General features: G+C 51.7%; 1 protein-coding gene across 2 annotated transcripts in view; it reads right to left on the reverse strand.

Annotated features, from left to right (window-relative positions):
- The window catches only part of LOC119963504 (probable E3 ubiquitin-protein ligase HERC6), a 63,675-nt gene extending 39,893 nt beyond the window's left edge, over nt 1-23,782 (reverse strand). Inside the window, exons 1-6 of one of the 2 annotated variants that reach the window (XM_038792718.1) lie at nt 23,525-23,782; nt 10,738-10,897; nt 6,790-6,863; nt 6,475-6,696; nt 5,373-5,464; nt 976-1,103 (exon numbers count right to left, since the gene is read on the reverse strand). In XM_038792718.1, the coding sequence (XP_038648646.1) occupies nt 976-1,103; nt 5,373-5,464; nt 6,475-6,696; nt 6,790-6,863; nt 10,738-10,897; nt 23,525-23,717 (869 nt within the window). In that variant the 5' untranslated portion in view covers nt 23,718-23,782. Of the gene's footprint in view, nt 1-975; nt 1,104-5,372; nt 5,465-6,474; nt 6,697-6,789; nt 6,864-10,737; nt 10,898-23,497 lie in introns of both variants that reach the window. The other variant, XM_038792717.1, reaches the window with a different exon arrangement.
- Between the last annotated feature and the right edge of the window lie 1,094 nt (nt 23,783-24,876).

Here is a 24,876-nt window from a genome sequence, read left to right on the forward strand (position 1 = left end):
GTATACATTGCAACAGTTAAAAAATACAACCGGGGCAGCATGATGGCGCAGTGGTTAGCACTGCTGCCTCATGGCACCAAGATCCCAGGTTTGATCCCGCCTCTGGATCACAATCCGTGTGGAGTTTGCACATTCTCCCCGTGTTTGCATGGGTTTCGCCCACACAACCCAAAGATGTGAAGGGTCGGTGGATTGGCCATGCTAAAGTGCCCCTTAATTGGAAACATTTATATATTGTCCAAGATCTCTGACTTCCGTACCAGCCTCTCCGAACAGGCGCCGGAATATGGCGACTAGGGGCTTTTCACAGTAACTTAATTGAAGCCTACTCGTGACAATAAGCGATTTTCATTTCACTTTGTCTATATAAATGTTTCTGGAACATACCTCTCCATTCACCTGAGGAAAGAGCAGTGCTCCGAAAGCTCGTGTTTGAAACAAACCTGCTGGACTTTAACCTGGTGTTGTAAGACTTCTTACTGTGATTATTTAAATCAACCACGCTGTGTTGCAATGGATATTCCATAAAACCATAAGGCATAGGAGCAGAATTAGGCCACTCGGCCCATTGAGTCTGTTCTGCCATTCAATCATGGCTGATATTTTTCAAATCCCCATTCTCCTGCCTTCTCCCCATAATCCCTTATCCCCTTATTAATCAAGATTCACTACACACTGTGTGGAGAAATTCCTCCTCATCTCTGTTACTTACTACACATAAATATGGGCTAACTTATAGTGGACAATATTCAGGCGAATGTCGCCCTTTCACATTCGGTCATTTGCTCCAATGGTGGGGGCAAAATATAGTAAAACCAAGTCAGCTGAGAAGTTTCTCAAGGGGTATTTTTAAAAGATTGTATTGCACAGCATTTGAAATGTGGTAGTCTCCTGATCAGAGTGGGCTGAATGTAGAGGCAGCTATGGGGAGACAAGCAGGCTGACTGCGCTTCTTCAAGCTCCAGCGTCACTCACCTGCCACAGGCTATCTGGGAAACCTCGCCCTCAATTTGCTCCACCATTTGAAAGGTGCTCACGTTGGCTGTCGTGCTCAGTCCCAGTTGCCCGGCACTTCCATCTCCACACGTGAAAACTCTTCCATCCTGCAACAAGGAGACACCATATTGAAATTAGGGCGAAGCCATTCAGGCTAAAATCAGGGGCCACTTCTTTACACAAAGAGGAGAGGAAATCTGAAATATCCCTTCAACACCTCCGCACACCCCTCTCCACCCCAGCTTGGGACATGACAGGCACTGATTCTGAATGCAAGCTCTTCAATCTCTGTTTCACGAAATCATAGAATTTACAGTGTAGAAGGGGGCCATTCGGCCCATCGAGTCTGCGCTGGCCCTTGTAAAGAGCACCCTACCCAAGTCCACACCTCCACCCTATCCCCGTAACCCAGTAACCCCACCCAATCTTTTTGAACATTAAGGGGCAATTAAGCACGGCCAATCCACCGAACCTGCACGCCTTTGGACTGTGGGAGGAAACCGGAGCACCTGGAGGAAACTCATGCAGACACGGGGGAGAACGTACAGACTCCGCATAGACGGTGACCCAAGCCGGGAGTCGAACCTGGGACCCTGGAGCTATGAAGCAACTGTGCTAACCACTGTGCTACCGTGCCGCCCATTTCAATTCAGCCTTAAGATATATAAACCATTCTCTGCAGCTGTAAACGTAGCAGTGTGCGTCCAGAAAATTACATTGCCCTCCACATTAGGATACCGACTCTTTCACAGGGACTAGACTCAACATTCTCTCACTCGCAAGATTATGTTGTCCGTATCACAGCAATTGGATTTGAGAGCATCCCACGTCTGTTGTTATAACAACTGAACTTTTTCACTGCTCGAACAAATGGATAACAACGATGCCTGCAAAGGCCATGGAGAGAGGACAGCAAAGATTCACCCAAGTGGTTCCAGGGAAGAGGAGCTTCAGTTACGGAGACAGATTGGAGAAACTGGGACTGTTTTCCTTGGAGAGGCCAGGTCTGAGAGGAGATTTGACAAAGGTATTCTAAATCACGAGGGGTGCGGGGCAGACACCACGGGCGGCATTCTCCCCTACCCGGCGTGACGGAGGGTCCCGGAGTACGGGAGTGGCGCCAACCACTCAGGGGTCGGGCCTCCCCAAAGGTGGGGAATTCTCCACCTTTACACCAGAAGACTGGCGCAAAAAACCGGCGCCCCCGGCAGCGGGGCTGGCCGAAAGGCTTTCGCCGGTCGGCGCATGCGCCGGCAGTGACGTCAGCGGCCAGTTGCCGCTGACGTCACTGCCGGCGCATGCGCGATGTGGGGTTCTCTTCCGCTTCCGCCATGGCGGCCGCGAGGGAAAATAGTACACCCAGGGCACTGGCCCGGAGTCTGAGTGGGGGGCCCCGATCGCGGGCCAGGCCACCGTGGTTCGATCGCCCCCACCCCCCCCAGGACCCCGGGGGCCCGCTCGCGCTGCTGATCCCGCCGTTCCAGAGGTGGTTCAAACCTCGGCGGCGGGAGAGGCCTCCCAGCGGCAGGACTTCGGCCCATCCGGGCCGGAGAATCACCCCAGGGGCCTTTCCGATCGGAGTGGCGAGATTCCCGCCACCGCCACTTCCCGGGTGGCGGAGAATCTCTGCCACGGCGGGGGCGGGATTTTCGGCGGCCCCAGGCGATTCTCCGACCCTGCTGGGGGTCGGAGAATTTCGCCCCACGTGTGAAAGGATCGAGAATGTGAGGGCACAGATTTAAGGTAATTGGCAAAAGAAGCAAAAGCGATATGAGAAAAAGCGTTCACACCAGCTGCGGTTAAGGTCTAGGGTGCGCTGCCCAAGGGCACGGTCTACCTGAATGGGAACAGAGTCCCATAGCACCCAATTAGCTGGATGTTTCCTGTCGCTCAGAGTGCCGAGGAACACCACAATATTGACTGGCCATTCGGGAAGATTGGGAGGCTCAGCGGGGAACGTACGGCTGAGGCTGCACTTAGTCCCATTTTCTGCACTGACGATCTGCACTCGCTGGAACTCCTCAGTGCAGAAGGAGATCACACTGGGCCCAATCCATATCATGGGGAAAATGCCAGCCTGGCACCCTAGCGATGCCCCTGCCAGCTTGCATTGTTATCTGAGCACCTTGGCAATGCCAGGCTGGCAGTACCAGCGTGCCCGGATGGCACCAGCAGTGCCAGGGTCTCATCATGCCCAGAGGGTAAGCACCAGAGGGCATCGATCCCCTGGAGACCCCCCACTCGTACAGTTCCGAATGTCATTGTTTGAGCAGACCAGCACTGCACGGTGTTCACTCGAGATCTCCAAGGGGAGGAAGTCGCAGACCGGCCGGCATATTCTTCTGCATGCACAGGGGGGTGTCTTCTCCCCGCCGGCCATGGCGGAGCCCTACAGATGCCGGCGCGGAAGGAAGGAGTGTCCCCACGGCACAGGCCCACGCGCAGATCAGTGGGCCCCGATCGCGGGCCTGGCCACCGTGGGGCCCCCCTAGGGTCGGATCCCCAGCGCCCCCCCGAGGACCGCACCAGCCGGCCTACCAGCCAGGTCCCGCCATGTGGGACCATATCCATTCCACGCTGGCGGGACTGGCCAGAAACCGACAGCCACTCGGCCCATCGGGAACAACTCTATCCCTGAAATGTCACTTTTTCCATTAAGCACCTTGAGGCGTTGTTCTATGTTAAATGCATTATATTGTTCAGAATCACAGAATTGTTACAGTGCAGAAGGAGGCTATTCGGTCCATCATGTCTGTACTGGCGCTCTGAATTGCCATGGGGGGGCTGCCAACAGACCCCGACCGGCGCAGCGTGATCCCCGCCCCCGCCTGAAAACCGGCGGCAGAGAATACGGCAGCTGGTGTCGGAGCGGCGGGGCGGGATTCACACCGCCCCCCCGGGGACTGTCTGACCCGGCGGGGGGTCGGAGAATCCCGCAGCTGGAGTCCGTACATTCTTTTATCGATTCAATATACAACATGCGGCACAATGGGTCTAAACAGGTTAGATATTAAAGCAAATAGCAAGAGGAACATGCCAGGGGTTGTGCTCTCCAGTGACAATGCTGTGTTTAAGTGTGGCAGCGTGACACTTTCGACTGTCTGACTGATCCAGGCACCAACCTCAATGCATTTTCCGGAGCAGCCTCTCTGAAACATTATGGACGGGATTCGCCGACCCCCCGCCGGGTCGGAGAATTCCCGGGGGGTGGCGCGAATCCTGCCCCGCCGCCGGCTGCCGTATTCTCCGGCGTGGTTATCGGGCGGGGTTCACGCCACGCCCTACGGTGGCCTGGCCGATGATCGGGGCCCACCGATCTGCGGGCGGGCCTGTACTGTGGGGGCACTTCTTCCTTCCGCGCCGGCCCCTGTAGGGCTCTGCCATGGCCCGCACGGAGTAGACACCCCCCTGCGCATACGCCAGAATACGGCGGCGGTTCCGCACATGTGCGGGATCATGCCGGCCCTTTGGCGCATGCGCGGACACGCGCAGTCCCTTTGGTGCCGTTTTTGACGCCGACGTCAGGCCATTGCGCCATTTGCGGAGCATCCCATTTGATGGGTTGCTGGCACGTGGGAATGTTTGCACACGCACTTGCGAATCCCCCTGTTGTCATGATTGGGAATGCAACGGAAGAAATGGTTCCCCCTGCATGACTCCAAGAAGCAAACAGCCTCCCCAACTATTGACCCTGACTCCACTCCCACAAAGACATGGAAGGGACAATGGTGGAACATGTCTCCCTTCAGATAATAAGTTTTCCTGCGGCCACTTAACCTTTCTTTTCACCCTGTAATATTTTCCACTTCCAAACAACTGATGCCAACACCAGACTCCTGGACATGGTGACATGGGGGTAATCTAGCAGCCGAGGGAAATGCTTTGGTAGGCCTTGGTTCAAATCCCACCATGGTGTTAGCTGGTGGAATTTAAATTCAATTAATCGTCCTGGTATATAAAGTTAGTCTTGATAATGGTGGCCATGGCAACTATCATCAATTGTTATTAAAAACACATCTGCTTCACTAATATCCTTCAGAGAAGGGAATCTGCTGTTCTCGCACTGTTTGGCCTATATGTGACTTCACATGCACAGCAACGTGGCTGTTCTTAACTGCCCTCTGAAATGGACTCAAAAGCCACTTGGTTCAAAGGGCAATTAGGGATGGGTAACAAGTATTGACCTTGCCAGTGATTTCCATAAAAGTACCAAATGAAAACACTGGAGATCCACCGAAGTACGTTTTTTTGACATATCAATAACAATCCTTTAAAAAATTTATCTCCTGAATTAAACTGGTATTTTTCCCTTCACTTCCTCATGTCAAACATGCCAGCCAATATTGAGAAAGCCCCATGGGTCCAAGAAGGAATACCTTTGTTAGCACAGCGGTATGTTGACTTCCACAAGAGATGTATGTGACATTGAGCCTCTTCATTTGCTTCACACGGCATGGACTGACTTTATCTAGTGAGAGAACAACCTGCTTTAATCATGGAGATTTCTGCTTGGCATGTAGCATTTTTACCATCAGCACGTGGGAAAATCTTTGTGCTCTACAAAGCACTGGTACCTCACGCTTAACCAAACCAGCGGAAAGGAAGTGAGGTGATTTTTAACTACTCTATTTTCCTTTTGTGCTAATTTGTTTTTAAAAATGTGATGGTCATAATTTGCTTGGGTGATGGGGAGGACAGGAAACCGGTTGATTATTACTCGTAATCAATAGAGCTCCTTTCACACTTCTGAAACAACGAAATTGCCACTTGACTGGTGTATTTGATGAATAGTTCACTCATCACATCCTGAAGTGTGCAATTATGAACTCTATTTGCAGGAGAAGGTTTTGCTTCAGATTTATGAAGGTGATAATGGGTGGAACAATGTTAAAAATAAATTAAAATTGACTTACCAGGGATCCTGTCCTGCCCAGGAACTACATGGGAGCAATCCACTGGAATTCGCTAGGTCCAGGGTGGAGGCAGATGGTAGCGTTATACTAATATCACTGGATTACTAACCCAAGCACCCAGGCCACTGTTCTGGGGACACAGGTTCAGCTCCCACTGTTGCAGGCCGGTGGGGTTTAAATTCAATTAATTAGTGAGAAAATGTGGATTGAACGCTCCTTGCCATAATAGTGACCATAAAATCATTCTTAATTGTCGTAGAACCACCTCTGGCCCATTAGGAAAGGAAATCGTACCTGGTCTGGCCTCACATCAATGTGGTTGACTCTTAACTGCCCTCAAAGGGCAATTAGGGATGGGCAAAAAATCTTGGCTTTGCCAGTAATGCTAACATATAGAATATATAGGGAAAAACCTTCTGGATTTCCATAAACGTTATTCCCTCTGCATGACCAAGGTTCATAGTGCTTGGCACCAGCAGACGAGAAACTCAATCCTATCGATCCTGCTTTACAGGCTCCCCTCTAAGTAACCTCAAGAGGAAATTGCATTTTGACGTGTTCTTACCCTTTTGGTCTTTAAGCCCCAGCTGTCCATGACTGTTTTTTCCCCAACTGAACACAGTCCCTGAGAAAGAGAGGGCAAAGCTGTGCCTCCCTCCTGCAGCGATCTGAGCAACTGGGATCCCAGTCAGAGATGTCACACGATTGGGTTGAAGCTGGCTGTAAAATCCCTCACCAAGTCCCAGCTGCCCGTATGTGTTCTGTCCCCAGGAATAGATTGCGCCGTCTAAAGAGAATGGACAAAGATTTTAATTAGACCGTCCAAGGTCAACCGTTCAACGACGATGAAAGTTTCATTTAATAAGTAATAACGCATTACCTTTACAAAGAGCCAGTGAGTGATAACGGCCACATGTAACCTGCACCACCGGAACTTTGATTTCTCCTACTCTCCTGAAAATGAAAGGAACGTATCTTTACAACTCTCCCATCAAAGTATGTGAAGGTTGCGTGATCGATGACATTATTAAGGTGACGCTGCCAGAGCCAGTTTCCACTGCTGCCATTCATGAAGGTTTGATTTTAACTCTACGATTGGAGGCTTTGAATGAGTTGAAATCGGGCCCAGGTTAATTCTGAATTTACAGGTACAGCAAGTAATTCGGGTGGCACATGGAATGTTGACCTTTATTGCAAGGCGGTTGGGCTATAAAAGTAGAGAGGGCAGCACGGTGGCGCAGTGATTGCCAATGCTGTCTCACGGCGCCGAGGTCCCAGGTTCGATCCCGGCTCTGGGTCCACTGTCTGTGTGCAGTTTGCACATTCTCCCCGTGTTTGAGTGGGTTTCACCCCCACAACCCAAAGATGTGCAGGGTAGGTGGATTGGCCACGCTAAATTGCCACTTGATGGGAAAAAATGAATTGGGTACTCTAAATTTATTTCTAAAAATAAATAAATAAATAAATTAATTAATAAAAGTGTAGAATTCATGCTGCAGCTATACAGGTGGGACCGCACCTGGATTACTGTGAGTTGGTTTAGCTCAGTTGCCCAGACAGCTGGTTTGTAATAATAATAATCGTTATTATTGTCACAAGTAGGCTTACATTAACACTGCAATGAAGTTACTGTGAAAAGCCCCTAGTCGCCATATTCCGACGCCTGTTCGGGCACACAGAGGGAGAATTCAGAATGTCTAATTCACCTAACAGCACATCTTTCAGGACTTGTGGGAGGAAACCGGAGCACCCGGAGGAAACCCACGCAGACACAGGGAGAACGTGCAGATTCCGCACAGACAGTGACCCAAGCCGGGAATTGAACCTGGGACCCTGGCGCTGTGAAGCTACAGTGCTAACCACTGTGCTACCATGCCACCCTTGTGATGCAGAGTGAGGCTAACTGCGTGGGTTTGATCCCTGTGCTGGCTGAGGTTAGTCACGCACCTTCTCAATCTTGCCCCTCGCCTGAGGTTTGGTGATCTTCAGGTTAAATCACTCCCAGTCAGCTCTCCCCCTCAAATGGTAAAGCAGCTTTTGGTCACCTGGGACAACAGAGCCTCCACTGTGCACATTTTGGCCTTCTAATGTAAGGAGGGATAATACAGTCGCTTTGGAAGTACTCCAGATTAGATTCACTCGGCAAATTCCTGGAGTGGTGGCAATACCTCATGAGGAAAGTTTGGGCTTATACTCATTAGAGTTTAGAAGAATGTTAGGTGACCTTATTGAAACTTGAGATTAAGAGTTGCTCGATAAGGCAGATGCAGATAGGATGTTTCTCCTCATGGGGGAATTCAGAACAAGAGAGCACTAATTAAAAATAAAGGGGTTCCCTTTTGAGGCCGAGATTAGGAAGAATTTCTTCTCTGAAAATGTTGCTAGTCTTTGGAATTCTCTTCTCCAGAGAATAGTAGAGGCAGGGTCACTGAATATATTCAAGGTTAAGGTGATGAGGTATAACCCTATTGAATGGTGGAATAGGTTTATGGACCAAATAGCCGACCCCTGTTCCTACCATTTCCGACCTTATGATCTTACTCCCCTACAAATGCAAGCCATGTCTTCTGGTTCTACTGTTTTGGGCAAGGGGAATTTCCAGCCTGATCTAAAACTGATTGTGTTGAGGCAGGCAAAGATCCTGGTGAGCTTTACAGCTTCCCCACAGGGAGATGGAGCTGGAATGAAAGCTTCATAAGCGCATCACAGCCACTTGCACCAGTCCCACTTTTGGGTTGTCTGTTTGGATTAACAAGCAACTCGGTGCCTGTGATGGAGAGACGGATTTGAGAGTTAATCTGCAAGGACAGTCCTCAAATCAGGGCCACCGCCCTTCCTGTAGCTGGCTAAATAATTACAGCTCGCAATTCCTCCAACATGAATCGCTTCCAGGCTGTCAGGGGGGACCCTCTGTTTGATCTACAGGTACATTGAATGGACAACTTTGCCACTAGTACAATAGGTTTGGTCAGGTCAGCAGGGATCTAATCTACTTCAGAGCAATCAACTTCAGAGATTAGAACTAAATGTCTGATCAAGATTAGCTGTGGTTCATTGTGGAAATCTCACCTCTTCCACCTTCCGTCTGTCTGTCTGTCCCTCTGCATGTCAGTCTGTACGTATACTTTAAAGGTACTTTATTGGCTGTAACGTGCTCAGAGTGATGAATGTAGGAATTTCAGATAATATTGTATGGTATGTATTTGGTGCAGTAAGGGTTAAAAGTTTAGTGTGTGACTGCTGCAGTCATGTTTTTTAAAATCCTGGCTTGAAAGGCAGCTAGGCTTTTTGGGGTGCAATTAAAGCATCATAAAAGTTAGAGCAAATGGACTTTTATTTATATTAAGAGGGTTCCCTGGGGAGTAGATAATTAGGAGATATTGTGTTCAGTTTAGTAAGATTATGTAGTTAATGGCAGGAGCCAGGGATTGAAGCAGTCAGGTATTCAGTGTTAGTTTTTAGCTGGAAGCGGAGCTGAGAAGGTTGCTGAAGAAATACAGCCAGAGATTCTGCATTATTCTGACAGGGGCCAGGTCACTTTCTGTAAAGAAGTCTAAAAAGAACTCTCTTTCTCAAAGTGCACTTTCTCTGTACAGCAGGTATTCCTGAGTGCTAACTATTGAAAAGTGGATTGGACTTGAGATGGTTTTGTTGTTTGAGTGGAAGAAGTAAAGATAGCAGTTAAGGGTTATTGTGTCTCTGTATTGATTAGCTATTTTCTTGTGTGATGTTAAAGATATTTGAATACTGCGTTAGTAAAAAAATTATGTTTTAATGTACCATATCCCTATTTTTTTGTGAAATCGCTCCTGGAGTGCAGTATCCTTTCCTCATAGTCTTACAAAACTACAATAAAATATTGGGAAATAAACCTTGATACACGCCATGGAAAGAGTTATTGTGACAGGAGCGCAGTGGTTAACACTGTTGCTTCACAGCTCCAAGGTCCCAGGTTCGATTCCCAGCTTGGGTCACTATCTGTGTGGAGTCTGCATGTTCTCCCTGTGTCTGTGTGGGTTTCCTCCGGGTGCTCCGGTTTCCTCCCACATGTCCCGTAAGACGTGCTGTTAGGTGAATTGGGACATTCTGAATTCTCCCTCTGCATACCCGAACAGGCGCCGGAATGTGGCGACTAGGGGATTTTCACAGTATCATTGCAGTGTTAATGTAAGCCTACTTGTGCCAATAAAGATTATGATAGAAGATGACCAAAAGCTTGGTGAGAGGTATATTTTAAGTACTGTCCTAAAGCAGCAAAACAAGGTAGCGAATTTGAGAGGTTCAGGGAGGAGCTTAGGACCTCAGTCACTGAAGACACAGTCGTCGATGGGGGGCTGATTAAAATTGGAGACAGGCAAATGGCCAGAATTGATGGGGCAGAGATATCACAGAGCAGGAGGGGAGGAGGAGGAAGAGTGTGTGGGTGCATTTGAGAGGGGAGGGTGGGGGAGTGCGAGGGGAGGTGGGCAGGCCATGAATTGACTTTAAAACAAGACTGAGGATTAATCCAGTTTCAATCCAATGTTACCAACCCTTTCTGGCCTATGAAAATTATACCACATTTGCTGGCAATGTGGATTTTCCTCATTTATTACAAGAACGCTTACAGATGATCACATACAGTTATGTCCACACAAACACTCAAATTGGTGTGGCAATAACTAGCTGCTTTTGTTCACAGGCGCTTTAGCATATTCGCACCAAGAGTAACCAAAGTAAAGCTTGGAATGTAACGGCGACATGTCTATTTCCTTTCGGAGGCCATCTAGTGTTCAGTTGACAACATGCAAGTGCCATGCTTAGCAGCCAGTAAGCTCATTCTTCATACCTTGGACAGGAAACGATGCTGCAACATTCCCCATTGCCGATCTGCCCATACGTCGCAGCTCCCCAGGCGAAGATAGATCCACTTTTACAAAGAGCCACGGTGTGGTGCTTGCCACAGGCCACACGGACAACTTGCTCTGTATTCAGGGCCATTACCTGTTCTGTAAAATAAAACAGCTTATGTATGTGACATGCATAGCCATTCAACATAAAATTTATATTGACCAAGGAACTGCCAACTAACAATGTAAACACACGAAAAATAAGTTTATTACCAGATCCTGTCAGATACCATTTCACAATGGGTATAGTTAAAAATTCCAAATATGCCTCCAATCCTCTGAGCATTATAAGCATATTTACACTCCAGGAGTTAAGGAGGAACATTTCCCTTCTTATCCTGTGTTTCTTCACCATAATCATTGGGCCATCGCTGAGGTCAAGTGGGGGAAGATTCGAGATTTAAGAGTTCTGACCTGTCATCCAATGGTTTCTGGATAAAAGGTGAAACATACTAATTCTGATCATCTCATTTTGTCTCAGTGTACAGAACAACATACATATCCTACACTCTTTCCAGTTTGAAGAAGCGATATTGCAATGGTTGTTTCTTATATTGTCTTCATGTAACGGGAGATGCGGGGATGTCTCTGAGCGGTTTACTGTATCTCCCGGACACCCTCATCTTTTGTTGCCGCTTTGGTGATGGTGGCCCAGATCATTCGGAACCAGTTGCTTCTCCAGAATGCAAAGGGGAAAATTGGATTTTAAAAATGATACCGCTCAAACCACATTCTAAAGACCTTTTCCAGCCAAGAAGCCCAGCACAATCAGTCAGTGGGGGCAGTGCTATGTAGTAGGACAGGTTGGTAGAGGATATTTGTCCTGTGGATGTTTAACGTGAGGCCCAAGCTTTCGTACACCATAGTGAACGTGTTGATGATAGCTTGGAACTTAACCTCAAGAGTGCGAGTAGATGAAAGCATCGTCTACATTCTGTAGTTCAATGATAAAGCTTGTACCAAACTTGGATCTGCACCACTGCTTGCATGTAATCGTGGAGCAGGCGGAGGATGGTGACAAACTTTAGTGGTCAGCCAAAATGGAAGACGCTCCATAATCCCTCATGGTTGCCCATGTCAAAGGCCCTTGTGAGGTCAAAGAAGGCCATGTACAAGGGTTGGTGCTGTTTCCTACATGTCTCACGTAGTTTCCACGGAGTGAAGATCGGGGACTGAATTCTCCGCCGTTGGGATTTTCTGTTTTGCCGACAGCCTGGAGGTTTCCCCGAAGGTGTGGGGCTGTCCCCATTGACCAGCCGGCAAAATGGAAAATCCCGATGGCGTGCTGCACCAGAAATCTGGTGGGGCAGGACAGAGAAACCCGCCCATGTCCCTCAGTGGGCAGGATCTGCATTGGGACATTGAGAGGAGCTCTTCATCCACAGGGAGAAGGTGATTAAGGAGGACTCCTGTGATGATATTCCCTTTAGCCAAAAGCAGGAAATTCCCTTTTTACATACCTTTTACATATATGACAGATGGATTCAAACCAATGATACCCAAAACGATCCATCATTAGGTTTGCACTGAGTGCTGAGCTTGTTGCATTTGAGTGCCACAGTGAGAGTTTGGAGACTGAGGGAGTGCTGAGCTTGTTGCATTTGAGTGCTACAGTGAGAGTTTGGTGACTGAGGGAGTTAGGTGAGGAGGGAGTAAGGTGCTCCTTACATTTCATTTCCTATATTTATCAAAGAGCGTGAAGGGAGCCAGGAGTTTAGAGTACAGCTGACTGGACGCAGAGTCGGAGGGCGGAGGTCCAGTTGGTCCACGGGGCAGCTAATTCTGTAAAGTAAGAGGGGGTGGAGGCTAGGGCAGTTGCATGCTCCTCCTGTAGGATGTGGGTGGTGAGGGATCCCACTGGTGTCCCCGCTGACTATACATGCGGGAAGTGCACCCAACTCCAGCTCCTCAGAGACCGTGTTAAGGATCTGGAGCTGGAGCTGGATGAACTTCGGATCATCCGGGAGACAGAGGGGGTTATCGAGAAGAGTTAAAGGGAGGTAGCCACACCCAAGGTACTGGACAAGAGTAGCTGGGTTACAGTCAGGGGAAAGAAAACTAACAGGCAGACAGTGCAGGTTGCAGAAAAAGGGTGTGGAGGTAATAAGCAAGTTTAGGGAGTTAGGCTGGAAGTTAAAGGCCAGGACAGACAGAGTTGTCATCTCTGGTTTTGTTGCCGGTGCCACATGATAGGGAGAGAGTGCAGTTGAACACGTGGCTGCAGGAATGGTGTAGGAGGGAGGGCTTCAGGTATTTGGATAATTGGAGCGCATTCTGGGGAAGGTGGGACCTGTACAAGCAGGACGCGTTGCATCTGAACCAGAGGAGCACCAATATCCTTTGGGGGGGGGGGGGGGGGGGGGGGGGGGGGGGGGGGGGGGGGGGGGGAAGAGAGAGAGAGAGCGAGAGAGAGAGAGAGAGGTTTTCTAGTACTCTTTGGGAGGGTTTAAACTAATTTGGCAGGGGAATGGGAACCGGATTTGTAGTCCAGCAACTAAGGAAGCTGATATTCACGACGCCAAAGCACGTAGTGATGCAGTGGGGAAGGTAACATTGACAAAGGAGAGTACTTGCAGGCAAGGAGATGGGTTGAAGTGTGTATACTTTAATGCAAGAAGCATCAGGAATAAGGTGGGTGAACTTAAGGCATGGATCGGTACTTGGGACTACGATGTGGTGGCCGTCACGGAAACTTGGATAGAAGAGGTGCAGAAATGGTTGTTGGAGGTCCCTGGTTATAGATGTTTCAACAAGATTAGTGAGGATGGTAAAAGAGGTGGGGGGGGGGGGGGGGGGGGGGGGCATTGTTAATTAGAGATAGTATAACAGCTGCAGAAAGGCAGTTCGAGGGGGATCTGCCTACTGAGGTAATATGGGTTGAAGTCAGAAATAGGAAAGCAGCAGTCACCTTGTTGGGAGTTTTCTATAGGCACCCCAATAGCAGCAGAGATGTGGAGGAACAGATTGAAAAACAGATTTTGGAAAGGTGCAGAAGTCACAGGGTAGTAGTCATGGGTCACTTCAACTTCCCAAACATTGAGTGGAAACTCTTTAGATCAAATAGTTTGGATGGGGTAGTGTTTGTGCAGTGTGTCCAGGAAGCTTTTCTAACACAGTATGTAGATTGTCCGACCAGAGGGGAGGCCATATTGGATTTAGTACTTGGTAATGAACCAGGGCAGGTGATAGATTTGTTAGTGGGGGAGCATTTTGGAGGTAGTGACCACAATTCTGTGACTTTCACTTTAGTTATGGAGAGGGATAGGTGCGTGCAACAGGGCAAGGTTTACAATTGGGGGAAGGGTAAATACAATGCTGTCAGACAAGAATTGAAGTGCAGAAGTTGGGAACATAGGCTGTCAGGGAAGGACAAGTGAAATGTGGAACTTGTTCAAGGAACAGGTACTGCGTGTCTTTGATATGTATGTCCCTGTCAGGCAGGGAAGAGATGGTCGAGTGAGGGAACCATGGTTGACAAGAGAGGTTGAATGTCTTGTTAAGAGGTAGAAGGAGACTTGTGTAAGGCTGAAGAAACAAGGTTCAGACAGGGTGCTGGAGGGATACAAGATAGCCAGGAGGGAACTGAAGAAAGGGATTAGGAGAGCTAAGAGAGGGCATGAAAAATCTTTGGCAGGTAGGATCAAGGAAAACCCCAAGGCCTTTTACACATATGTGAGAAATATGAGAATGACTAGAGCGAGGGTAGGTCCAATCAAGGACAGTAGCGGGAGATTGTGTATTGAGTCTGAAGAGATAGGAGAGGTCTTGAACAAGTATTTTTCTTCAGTATTTACAAACGAGAGGGGCCATATTGTTGGAGAGGACAGTGTGAAGCAGACTGATAAGCTTGAGGAGATACTTGTCAGGAAGGAAGATGTGTTGCGTGTTTTGAAAAACTTGAGGATAGACAAGTCCCCCGGGTCTGACGGGATATATCCAAGGATTCTATGGGAAGCAAGAAATGAAATTGCAGAGTCGTTGGCAATGATCTTTTCATCCTCGCTGTCAACAGGGGTGGTACCAGAGGATTGGAGAGTGGCGAATGTCGTGCCCCTGTTCAAAAAAGGGAATAGGGATAACCCTGGGAATTACAGGCCAGTTAGTCTTACTTCGGTGGTAGGCAAAGTAATGGAAAGGGTACTGAGGGATAGGATTTCTGAGCATCTGGAAAAACACTGCTTGATTAGGGATAGTCAGCACGGATTTGTGAGGGGTAGGTCTTGCCTTACAAGTCTTATTGACTTCTTTGAGGAGGTGACCAAGCATGTGGATGAAGGTAAAGCAGTGGATGTAGTGTACATGGATTTTAGTAAGGCATTTGATAAGGTTCCCCATTGTAGGCTTGTGCAGAAAGTAAGGAGGCATGGGATAGTGGGAAATTTGGCTAGTTGGATAACAAACTGGCTAACCGATAGAAGACAGAGAATGGTGGTGGATGGCAAATATTCAGCCTGGAGCCCAGTTATCAGTGGCGTACTGCAGGGATCAGTTCTGGGTCCTCTGCTGTTTGTGATTTTCATTAACGACTTGGATGAGGGAGTTGAAGGGTGGGTCAGTAAATTTGCAGATGATACGAAGATTGGTGGAGTTGTGGATAGTGAGGAGGATGTTGTCGGCTTCAAAGTGACATAGATAGGATGCAGAGCTGGGCTGAGAAGTGGCAGATGGAGTTTAACCCTGACAAATGTGAGGTTGTCCATTTTGGCAGGACAAATATGAATGCGGAATACAGGGTTAACGGTAGGGTTCTTGGCAATGTAGAGGAGCAGAGAGATCTTGGGGTCAAAGTTCATAGATCTTTGAAAGTTGCCAATCATTAGCAGAGGGATTGAATTTAAGAGCCGTGAGGTGATGATGCAGCTGTACAAAACCTTGGTCAGGCCACATTTGGAGTACTGTGTGCAGTTCTGGTCGCCTCATTTTAGGAAGGATGTGGAAGTTTTGGAAAAGGTGCAAAGGAGATTTACCAGGATGTTGCCTGGAATGGAGAGTAGGTCATACGATGAAAGGTTGAGGGTGCTAGGCCTTTTCTCATTAGAACGGAGAAGGATGAGGGGCGACTTGATAGAGGTTTATAAGATGATCAGGGGAATAGATAGACAGTCAGAGACTTTTTCCCCGGGTGGAACACACCATTACAAGGGGACATAAATTTAAGATAAATGGTGGCAGATATAGAGGGGGTGTCAGAGGTAGGTTCTTTACCCAGAGAGTAGTGGGGGCATGGAATGCACTGCCTGTGGAAGTAGTTGAGTCGGAAACGTTAGGAACCTTCAAGCGGCTATTGGATAGGTATATGGATTAGGGTAGAATAATGGAGTGTAGATTAACTTCTTCTTAAGGGCAGCACGGTAGCATTGTGGATAGCACAATTGCTTCACAGCTCCAGGGTCCCAAGTTCGATTTCGACTTGGGTCACTGTATGTGTGGAGTCTGCACATCCTCCCCGTGTGTGTGTGGGTTTCCTCCAGGTACTCCGGTTTCCTCCCACAGCCCAAAGATGTGCAGGTTGGGTGGATTGGCCGTGAAAAATTGCCCTTAGTGTCCAAAATTCTATGATAAACCTAGGACAAAAGTTCGGCACAACATCATGGGCCGAAGGGCCTGTTCTGTGCTGTATTTCTCTATCAGTCTCTATCAGTGTGGGGTTTAACTCAGATAATAATAATCTTTATTATTGTCACAAGTAGGCTTACATTAACACTGCAATGAAGTTACTGTGGAAAGCCCCTAGTCGCCACACTCCGGCACCTGTTCGGGTACACGGAGGGAGAATTCAGAATGTCCAATTCACCTAATAAGCACGTGTTTCGAGACTTGTGGGAGGAAAGCGGAGCACCCGGAGGAAACCCACGCAAACACGGGGAGAACGTGCAGACTCCGCACAGATAGTGACCCAAGCCGGGAATCGAACCTGGGACCCTGGCGCTGTGAAGCAACAATGCTAACCACTGTGCTACCGTGCCACTCACATGCTTTTTAGTAAACAATGGGCGCGATTCTCCGCACCCGCGGAAAATCGCGAAGTTGGCCGTGCAAACGGCCGACTTTTGCGACGGCCCGACACGGCCCAGTTCCCAACGTATTCACGTCCAGGAAATAGGCTACGAACGGGGCCGCGTCAATCACGTGCGCGATGACGCCGGAACGCGGCGACGATACGAACACGCCCACGTGACGCCGCTCAACGCCGTAAAAAGGCGCGGGCGAGCACAGAAACTAGGCCAGAATGTCGGAGCTCAGGAGAGCAGCCCCGCGATTCGTTGAGGCTGACGTGGAGACGCTGCTCGAATCAATCGAGCAGAGGAGGGGCATCATCTGAGGGTGGTTCACAAAGTAGTCACAGACCCAGCGCTCTGGCCCCCGTGGAGAGATGCAATGGTCTTATTACTACTTGACCCCCAAACTGTGCCAGTATCTGAACGGACTGCTGATACCTGCCGTATTGTAATGATCTACCTATGCCCCCTCCCCCAACAGGACAAGACCGCTCACAACACCCGTGAGCGGAACAAGACTGGAGGGGGTTCGCCCATCCTGCACCCCCTCACCACGTTTGAGCAGAGGGCACTGGACCTTGTTGGGGGATCTGCCACCCGAGAGATCGCGCAATGCGAGGTTGGCGGAGCTGCAACAAGTGAGACAACCCTGCATGACAAACACCCCCCCCTCCCCCATCCTCTGTCCCTTCACACCCTGCCCACCTCCCCCATTCTCTGTCCCTTCACACTCTGCTCACTGGGACACCTCCCCCATCCTCTGTCCCTTCACACCCTGCTCACTGGGACACCTCCCCCATCCTCTGTCCCTGCACACCCTGCCCACTAGGACACTTCCCCCATCCTCTGTCCCTTCACACCCTGCCCACTGGGACACCTCCCCCATCCTCTGTCCCTTCACACTCTGCTCACTTGGACACCTCCCCCATCCTCTGTCCCTTCACACCCTGCCCACTGGGACACCTCCCCCATCCTCTGTCCCTTCACACTCTGCTCACTTGGACACCTCCCCCATCCTCTGTCCCTTCACACCCTGCCCACTTGGACACCTCCCCCATCCTCTGTCCCTTCACACCCTGCCCACTTGGACACCTCCCCCATCCTCTGTCCCTTCACACCCTACCCACTTGGACACCTCCCCCATCCTCTGTCCCTTCACACCCTGCCCACTGGGACACTTCCCCCATCCTCTGTCCCTTCACACCCTGCCCACTGGGACACCTCCCCCATCCTCTGTCCCTTCACACCCTGCCCACTGGGACACCTCCCCCATCCTCTGTCCCTTCACATCCTGCCCACTGGGACTGCCCAGCGCCCGGCCGAGCGTATCTAAATAACCCGTTTTATTCTCTTCCCTAGGACGTGATGCCGAACGACCAGGGCCGTCTGCCTCCAGGCGGACACAGGCATCTGCCCCCACCTCACCCAGGGCCACACAACAGAGGGTGCCCGATCAGCGGGGAGTCCCATCCTCCCCAACCGAATCTGTGGAGAAGGACGCCCAGAGGGCGGTGAGAGAGTAAGAGAGAGAAATGGCCCGCGAACGCCCTGCGGCCTCTCAGCGGGCCGATGACATAGACGAGGCGTCAACCCAAGACGACCTCGGGCTTGCGGCACTGCTGTCTCCCACACCATCCACCATCCCAGAGACACTCACCCCGGCGGGCCTATTTAGTGATGAGGCTCCTGGGTCAAAGTCTGGGTCGCACATCACAGCTGAGCAGGTACAGCAGGTGGAGGTCGGAGCAGCCGAGGGCCCGGACTGGCGGAGGCCAGGCCAGGCCCAGAATGCAGCTGGCTCCCAGACGTTTTCCGAGTTCCTGGACTTTCTCAACCCACCCGCACAGCCGATGCATCAAGAAACCCAGGGACACAATGACGGGATGAGGACTGTCTTCCAGACTCTGCAGATGCTGTTAGAGGAGTCGAACCGCGTCCACGAGCAGGGAGTGGTGCCGCTCATGGCAGCAACCCAGGCCGACACCGCACGGGTGGCATCCGCGGTGGAGGCAATGGGTCAGGTTATGCAAGGCATTGGGCTTAATGTGCACGCGTCATCCTCGGCCCTGGACAGGGTTGCCCTCTCACAGGCAGCAATGCGCCAGAGCCAACACGACATTGCCGGCGCGCTGCGGGCCTTGGCTGAGTCTCAGCAGGTCATGGCCCAGTCGCAGCAGTCGATGGCACAGTCCCAGCAGTCGATGGCACAGTCCCAGCAGTCAGTCGCGGAGAGCATCAACTGCCTGACACATGTGCTGGATGGCGTCGTGCACTCACAGGTTGAGATCGCACAGTCCCTGGCAGGAATGTCCAACTCCCTGGACTCCGTCTCTGCAAACCTTCGGATCCTGGTGGATACCGTTGCAGGCCTCCAGGACTGGCAGCGCCAGGTGTCGGTGGCGCGACGGGGCACCTCCCCGCTCGCACCTCTGTCCCAAAGTGAGGCTCGGGGGCCACCGGGCTCCCTGAGGGAGGAGGTGGTTTTGGGGCCCGTCCCATTAACTCCATCACAGGACGTCCCAGAATTCTCAGCCTCCCACGTCCCATCCCTGGTGCATCGGGTGGGCAGCAGGCAGAGCAGGGTGGCACAACGTCACCCGAGACGCCCGCAGAGCAGCCTGGCCCATCAAGGCCGGGTCGCCCCAGGAAACGCTTGCCGAAGGAGAAAGAAGTCGAAGGGGGCGATTCGCAGCAGTCCTCCTCCACTCCTGCTGTATCATCTGGGGAATCACTTAGACGTAGTGGTAGGGCCCGTAAGGCAACAAAGAGAGACACTGAGTAAGTTGGCACGGGTGAAGGGCACAGTTTAGTTGTAGGGGCTAGGGCACCTGTAAATTATTGTTCACATTAAACGCAGTGTTCCACCTTACTTGTAATACCGTGTGATTGTTCCACAGCCACAGGAATCGTGATGGTGACCGAGTGTCGCTGGGGTTGACGAGCGGTGAAACTTCGGTGCCGGGTGTGCAGTCCCTTCCCCCTCCACCCCTCCCACAGCTAGCCCACGCGGGCACGTGATGGAGTGTCCGTGACGAACTCAGCGGCCACCAAGGTGGATGGTTCAGCTATTGCCATGGGTCAGACTCTCTCTAACGATTCTGAGCTCACAGCTCTTCGCAGAGCGGGCTGTCATCATTCCACATGGCACTGATCACACCCGCTGACACAGCCATCAATGTTGTGCCATACCGTTTGGACCCAGTGGTAAGGGTGATGTCGAAGTGGAGCAGTGTACACTGAGAGGGGGTGGGGGGCTGTGGTGGTGGCAGTTGTGTGTTGATTCTCTGCATGACTAGCGATGTAGGTGGTGGTTTGGTGTTCAGCGGGGACGTCGCATACGAAGCGTGAACCGTGCTGCCACCAAGGCGTCGCGTGCCCGCCGTCCTCGCCGGATCCGTCGTGCCGCCTCCTGGACATCACCAGCACCTGGGTCATGTCTGCGTGCTGCGCCCGCCACTCCGCCAGCCTCCACCTCCTCCTCCTCCTGTGTGCTGGCACCACTGCTACTGGCTTCTCCCTCCGCCTCCTGCAGCAGGTCATCTCCCCTCTGCATCGCGATGTTGTGCAGCGCACAGCAGACCACAACAATGCGGGCGACCCTGTCAGGCTGGTACTGCAGGGCCCCTCCGGAGCGGTCCAGGCACCTGAATCTCATCTTCAGGAGGCCAAGGCAGCGCTCCACCACACCCCTGGTTGCTGCATGGGCCTTGTTGTATCGGGTTTCCGCATTGGTCTGAGGCCTCCGTATAGGCGTCATCAGCCAAGACCTCAGCGGATAACCCCTGTCGCCTAGCAACCAGCCCCTCAGCCGGGGGGGGGGGGGACGTCCCTCAAACATCGCAGGGATGTACGACTGCGCCAGTATGTAGGAGTCATGCATACTCCCTGGGAGCCTTGCACCGATGTTCATGAACATCTTGTGGGGGTCGCATACCACCTGGATATTCATGGAGTATGTCCCCCTCCTGTTTGTGAACACCTCCCTGTCCCCTGCAGGCAGGCGCATGGGGACGTGAACACAATCGATTTCCCCCTGCACCATCGGTATCCCGGCCACGCTGGCAAATCCACGAGCTCGTGAGTCTTGAGTTGCTCGGTCCTCGGGAAAGGTGACGTAGCGGTCCGCGATGGCATAGAGGGTGTCGGTCACATCCCGGATGCACCTGTGGACCGATGACTGGGAGATCCCGGAGAGGTCCCCGCTCGGAGACTGGAAGGAGTCGGTCGCATAGAAGTTAAGAGCGACAGTCACCTTGGTGGCAACCGGGATCGCGTGTCCTCCCCCCGTTCCACGTGGGGCGAGGTGCGCCACGAGGTGACAGATATGTATCACCGTCCGCCTACTCAGCCGGTGTCTCCTCCTGCAGGTGATGTCCGTCATTGTTAGGAAAGAGACCCGGACACGGTACACTCTCGGCTTTGGTCGTTGCCTCTGGTGCTGTGGCTGCACCCTCACTCTCTCCTCCTCCTCCTCCCCCTCCTCCTCCTCCCCCCCATGCTGCTCGACGACTGGCAACTCCTCGGCCCTTCCCTCTGCTGCTGCAGCTGGCCCTGCATCCACTGCGGGTTGTGGCTGTGGATGCTGCTGCATCTCCAAATGCAGTACAGCGGCCCCAACCACTGCGCAGAACATAGCCGTTCTGTTCCCATACATCGTGCTAACCTACAGAAGGGTGGTGGGAGGCAGAGAAACGGAACATGTTAGACGGAGGTTAGTCGACACCTCGGCAGCCGCCTGCCACGGGATACCTGTGTGTCCCAGTGGCCTGGTCGCGCTGCTGACACGCGGGCAGCCTAACCCCAGGTCACTTTCTGCATCCAACAGGCAGTTAACTACGTCCTCTTCATCGGTGCGTCAGTGGCCTGTGTCCGTAAGCCACAGGGCAACCAGCGGCCGTGTACTCGTGACCGGCACGCCATGGCATGGTGGCAGACATTTTGTAACCGGGGTTGGACGGCTCACTCGCTCACTCTCTCCCTACCCCCCCCCACTCCCACTCTCCCCCCTCCGTCTCCCCACTCCCCCCTCCGTCTCCCCCACTCCCCCCTCCGTCTCCCCCACTCCCCCCTCCGTCTCCCCCACTCCCCCCCTCCGTCTCCCCCACTCCGTCTCCCCCACTCCCCCCTCCGTCTCCCCCACTCCCCCCCTCCGTCTCCCCCACTCCCCCCCTCCGTCTCCCCCACTCCCCCCTCCGTCTCCCCCACTCCCCCCCTCCGTCTCCCCCACTCCCCCCTCAGTCTCCCCCACTCCCCCCTCCCCCTCAGTCTCCCCCACTCCCCCCCTCAGTCTCCCCCACTCCCCCCTCAGTCTCCCCCACTCCCCCCCCCCCGCTCTGGACCCCCCTCCCGTTCTCGGGGATGCCTTCCCCGTTGTGGCCAGACTCCAGCAGTGCGCTGAGCGGTGCGCTGAGCGGTGCGCTCACCTACTCGAAGCTCTCGTCAGCCAGCACGACTGGTTGACGAACTTGAAAAGTAGGTGTGTTGGCCGGCATGAAAACAGTGCGTGATGACGTCGGGAGAATAGCGGGGGACCAATAAGTTGTGATTCTGGTCGTGTCGGGGGGCTTTCGAGGCCTTTGCCGGGAATGCCGACGTGTAGTTTGTGCGGGGTTCGGAGAATAGCGGGAGGGCGTCGGACCGGCGTCGCCGTGAAAATATGCGCGGCCCGCTATTCTCCGAACCGGCGCGAGTGCGGAGAATCGCGCCCCATAGTTGTGATGTTCAATTTTTACATCGTAAACTCCTTTCCGGGTGTATTTCACCTTGGATAGAGTGTGGGTGGGCGACATCAGTTTACCAGAATGATACCTGGACTTCAAAGGGTTAAATTAGGAGAGAATACTAATAATGATCTTTATTAGTGTCACAAGTAAGCTTACATTAACACTGCAATGACGTTACTGTCAAATACAGGTTGAGTGGATTGGCCATGCTGAAATATGCCCCTTGAGTGTCCAAAGATGCGCAGGTTAGGCGGGGATTGGGGGAGGCGGGGTGGGGCACACTTTTAGAGGCACGGTGCAGACTCGATGGGCCGAACGGCCTCTCTCTCTGGACCGCAGGGATTGTGTGGATGCCGGGGGAGGTGTGTTAAGCGCTGGCTGAAATTCACCAGCTCCCAAATCCTCAACAGCCCGGTACAGAATCTGAAATGCAAACTTTTTTTAATAATAAAAGGCACAGTACCCCCCACCCCACCAGAAAGGGGGTCGCAGGTAGAATGACAATCACTGTGCTGTCATTACTGCCACTTCCCGCTGCAACTCCTGTCCCTTCGACATCCCTGTGAATCGAAACTCGCGCGAATCGAAACTGACCAAGAAAGGAAATAGCAAGCGGCGGAGGGGGGAGAAAACGAAACTTGTCAGAGTGGGAATGGAGAGCATTCCTGCGGGCGCTGGAATCCGGGAAAAGGGGGCTTCCCGTCTGTCGGATTGAATATTTTGAAAAAAAAAGAGCATTAAAAAAAAAACATGCCACTGGGTCGATAATGAGAACATGGTCGTTAACTGGGCGCACAGGAGGAATGTCCCAGCTGGTGTTAAAGGCGCTGGGGATTGGGGGGGGGGGGGGGGGGGGTCAGGATGTGTCCATTTGGGATTGAAACGATGTTATAATTAATCTCAGGCAAAAAAAACCTAGAAAATAGTGGACAATCTCTGCAGAGAGTCAAAGTTTACCCCCCTCCCCAGCTCCTTACCGAAGGGAGATTGGATGTTTCTCCTACCAAGTTGTCCTTTCCCGTTGTCTCCGCGGGTAAACACAGTGCCATCGGCCAACACAAACACCCAGTGTTCTTCTCCACAAGACACTCCTTGCACCTCCCGGCCCCGTAACCATCCCGTTTCTTGGGGCGCTGAAGAATCCAGGTCCTTCCCCAGCCCCAGCAGACCGGCCCCCCAGCACAACATCTCCCCCATAACACACAGCCTGCAAACTCCGAATATCCACTTCTCTCTGCCTGCCTCCCGGGAGTGACACTGCTTCTGATGACAGGTTATCAAACTGAAAGGTTAACTCTGCTCTCTCTCTCTCTCTCTGTATCCACACACATGACGCTCTCCGAGCACTTTTTTCAATTTAATCTCAACAGTCATTAGGGGCTCTCAACAGGGACTGGTTTCGCACACTGGGCTAAATCGCTGGCTTTTAAAACAGGCCAGCAGCACGGTTCAATTCCCATACCAGCCTCCCCAAGCAGGCGCCGGCATGTGGCGACTAGGGACTTTTCACAGTAACTTCATCGAAGCCTACTCGTGACAATAAGCGATTTTCATTTTTTTTTTCATTACTCATTTCACAGTGAAATAGCCAACGATTGAAATAGAGGAAACAGCGCAGCCAATATGATCATAAAAATAAAACAAGGCTTGCTTTTGTACAGCGTTTGTCACGGCCGCTGAACGTCTCAAAGCACTTTTCAGCCAGTGAAGGCTGTTTAAAGTGTAGTTAGTAATTGTTGCAAGTTCCCAACAAACAGTAACGTGATGATGATTTCGGTGTGATGTTGATGAAGCTACTGGTCAGTACATTGAGGATAACTCCTGTGCATCTCTTTGAAGTACTCCTGAGAGAGCAGACAGAGCCCCAGCTTAACCCCTCAACTAAAAGATGGTAGGCCAATTCTTCGTCAGTCGACGCCAAAATCGGGAAGTGCGATTGGGCAGAGAATCGGTCAGGAAGTCAAAATCGTGGCCTGCGCTGGGTGCCCGGCAGAATGCCATGCTCCGGTGCCTGGGCAGCGGCGTCAATGTGGTTCTATTCCGCACGTACAGTAAATGCCGTCTACATATCATTAGCGGCCTGACCCGGTATTCTCCGCGGCGCTCTGCTCCCGCCATGAGGAATTACCAATGGCAGGATCGGTGACTTTGAAAGCCGACCAAAGCAGGCCAGCAGCACGGGTTCAATTCCCGTACCAGTCTCCCCGAACAGGCGCCGGAATGTGGCGACTAGGGGCTTTTCACAGTAACTTCATTTGAAGCCTACTTGTGACAATAAGCAGTTTTCATTTCATTTGCCGCTTCAAAAACCAGGAAACGGGCGCTGAGGCCGATGAGGAAGAGAGAGGAGGTAGGG

This window comes from Scyliorhinus canicula, chromosome 3, assembly GCF_902713615.1.
Source record: "Scyliorhinus canicula chromosome 3, sScyCan1.1, whole genome shotgun sequence".
NCBI classification, from domain to species: domain Eukaryota; kingdom Metazoa; phylum Chordata; class Chondrichthyes; order Carcharhiniformes; family Scyliorhinidae; genus Scyliorhinus; species Scyliorhinus canicula.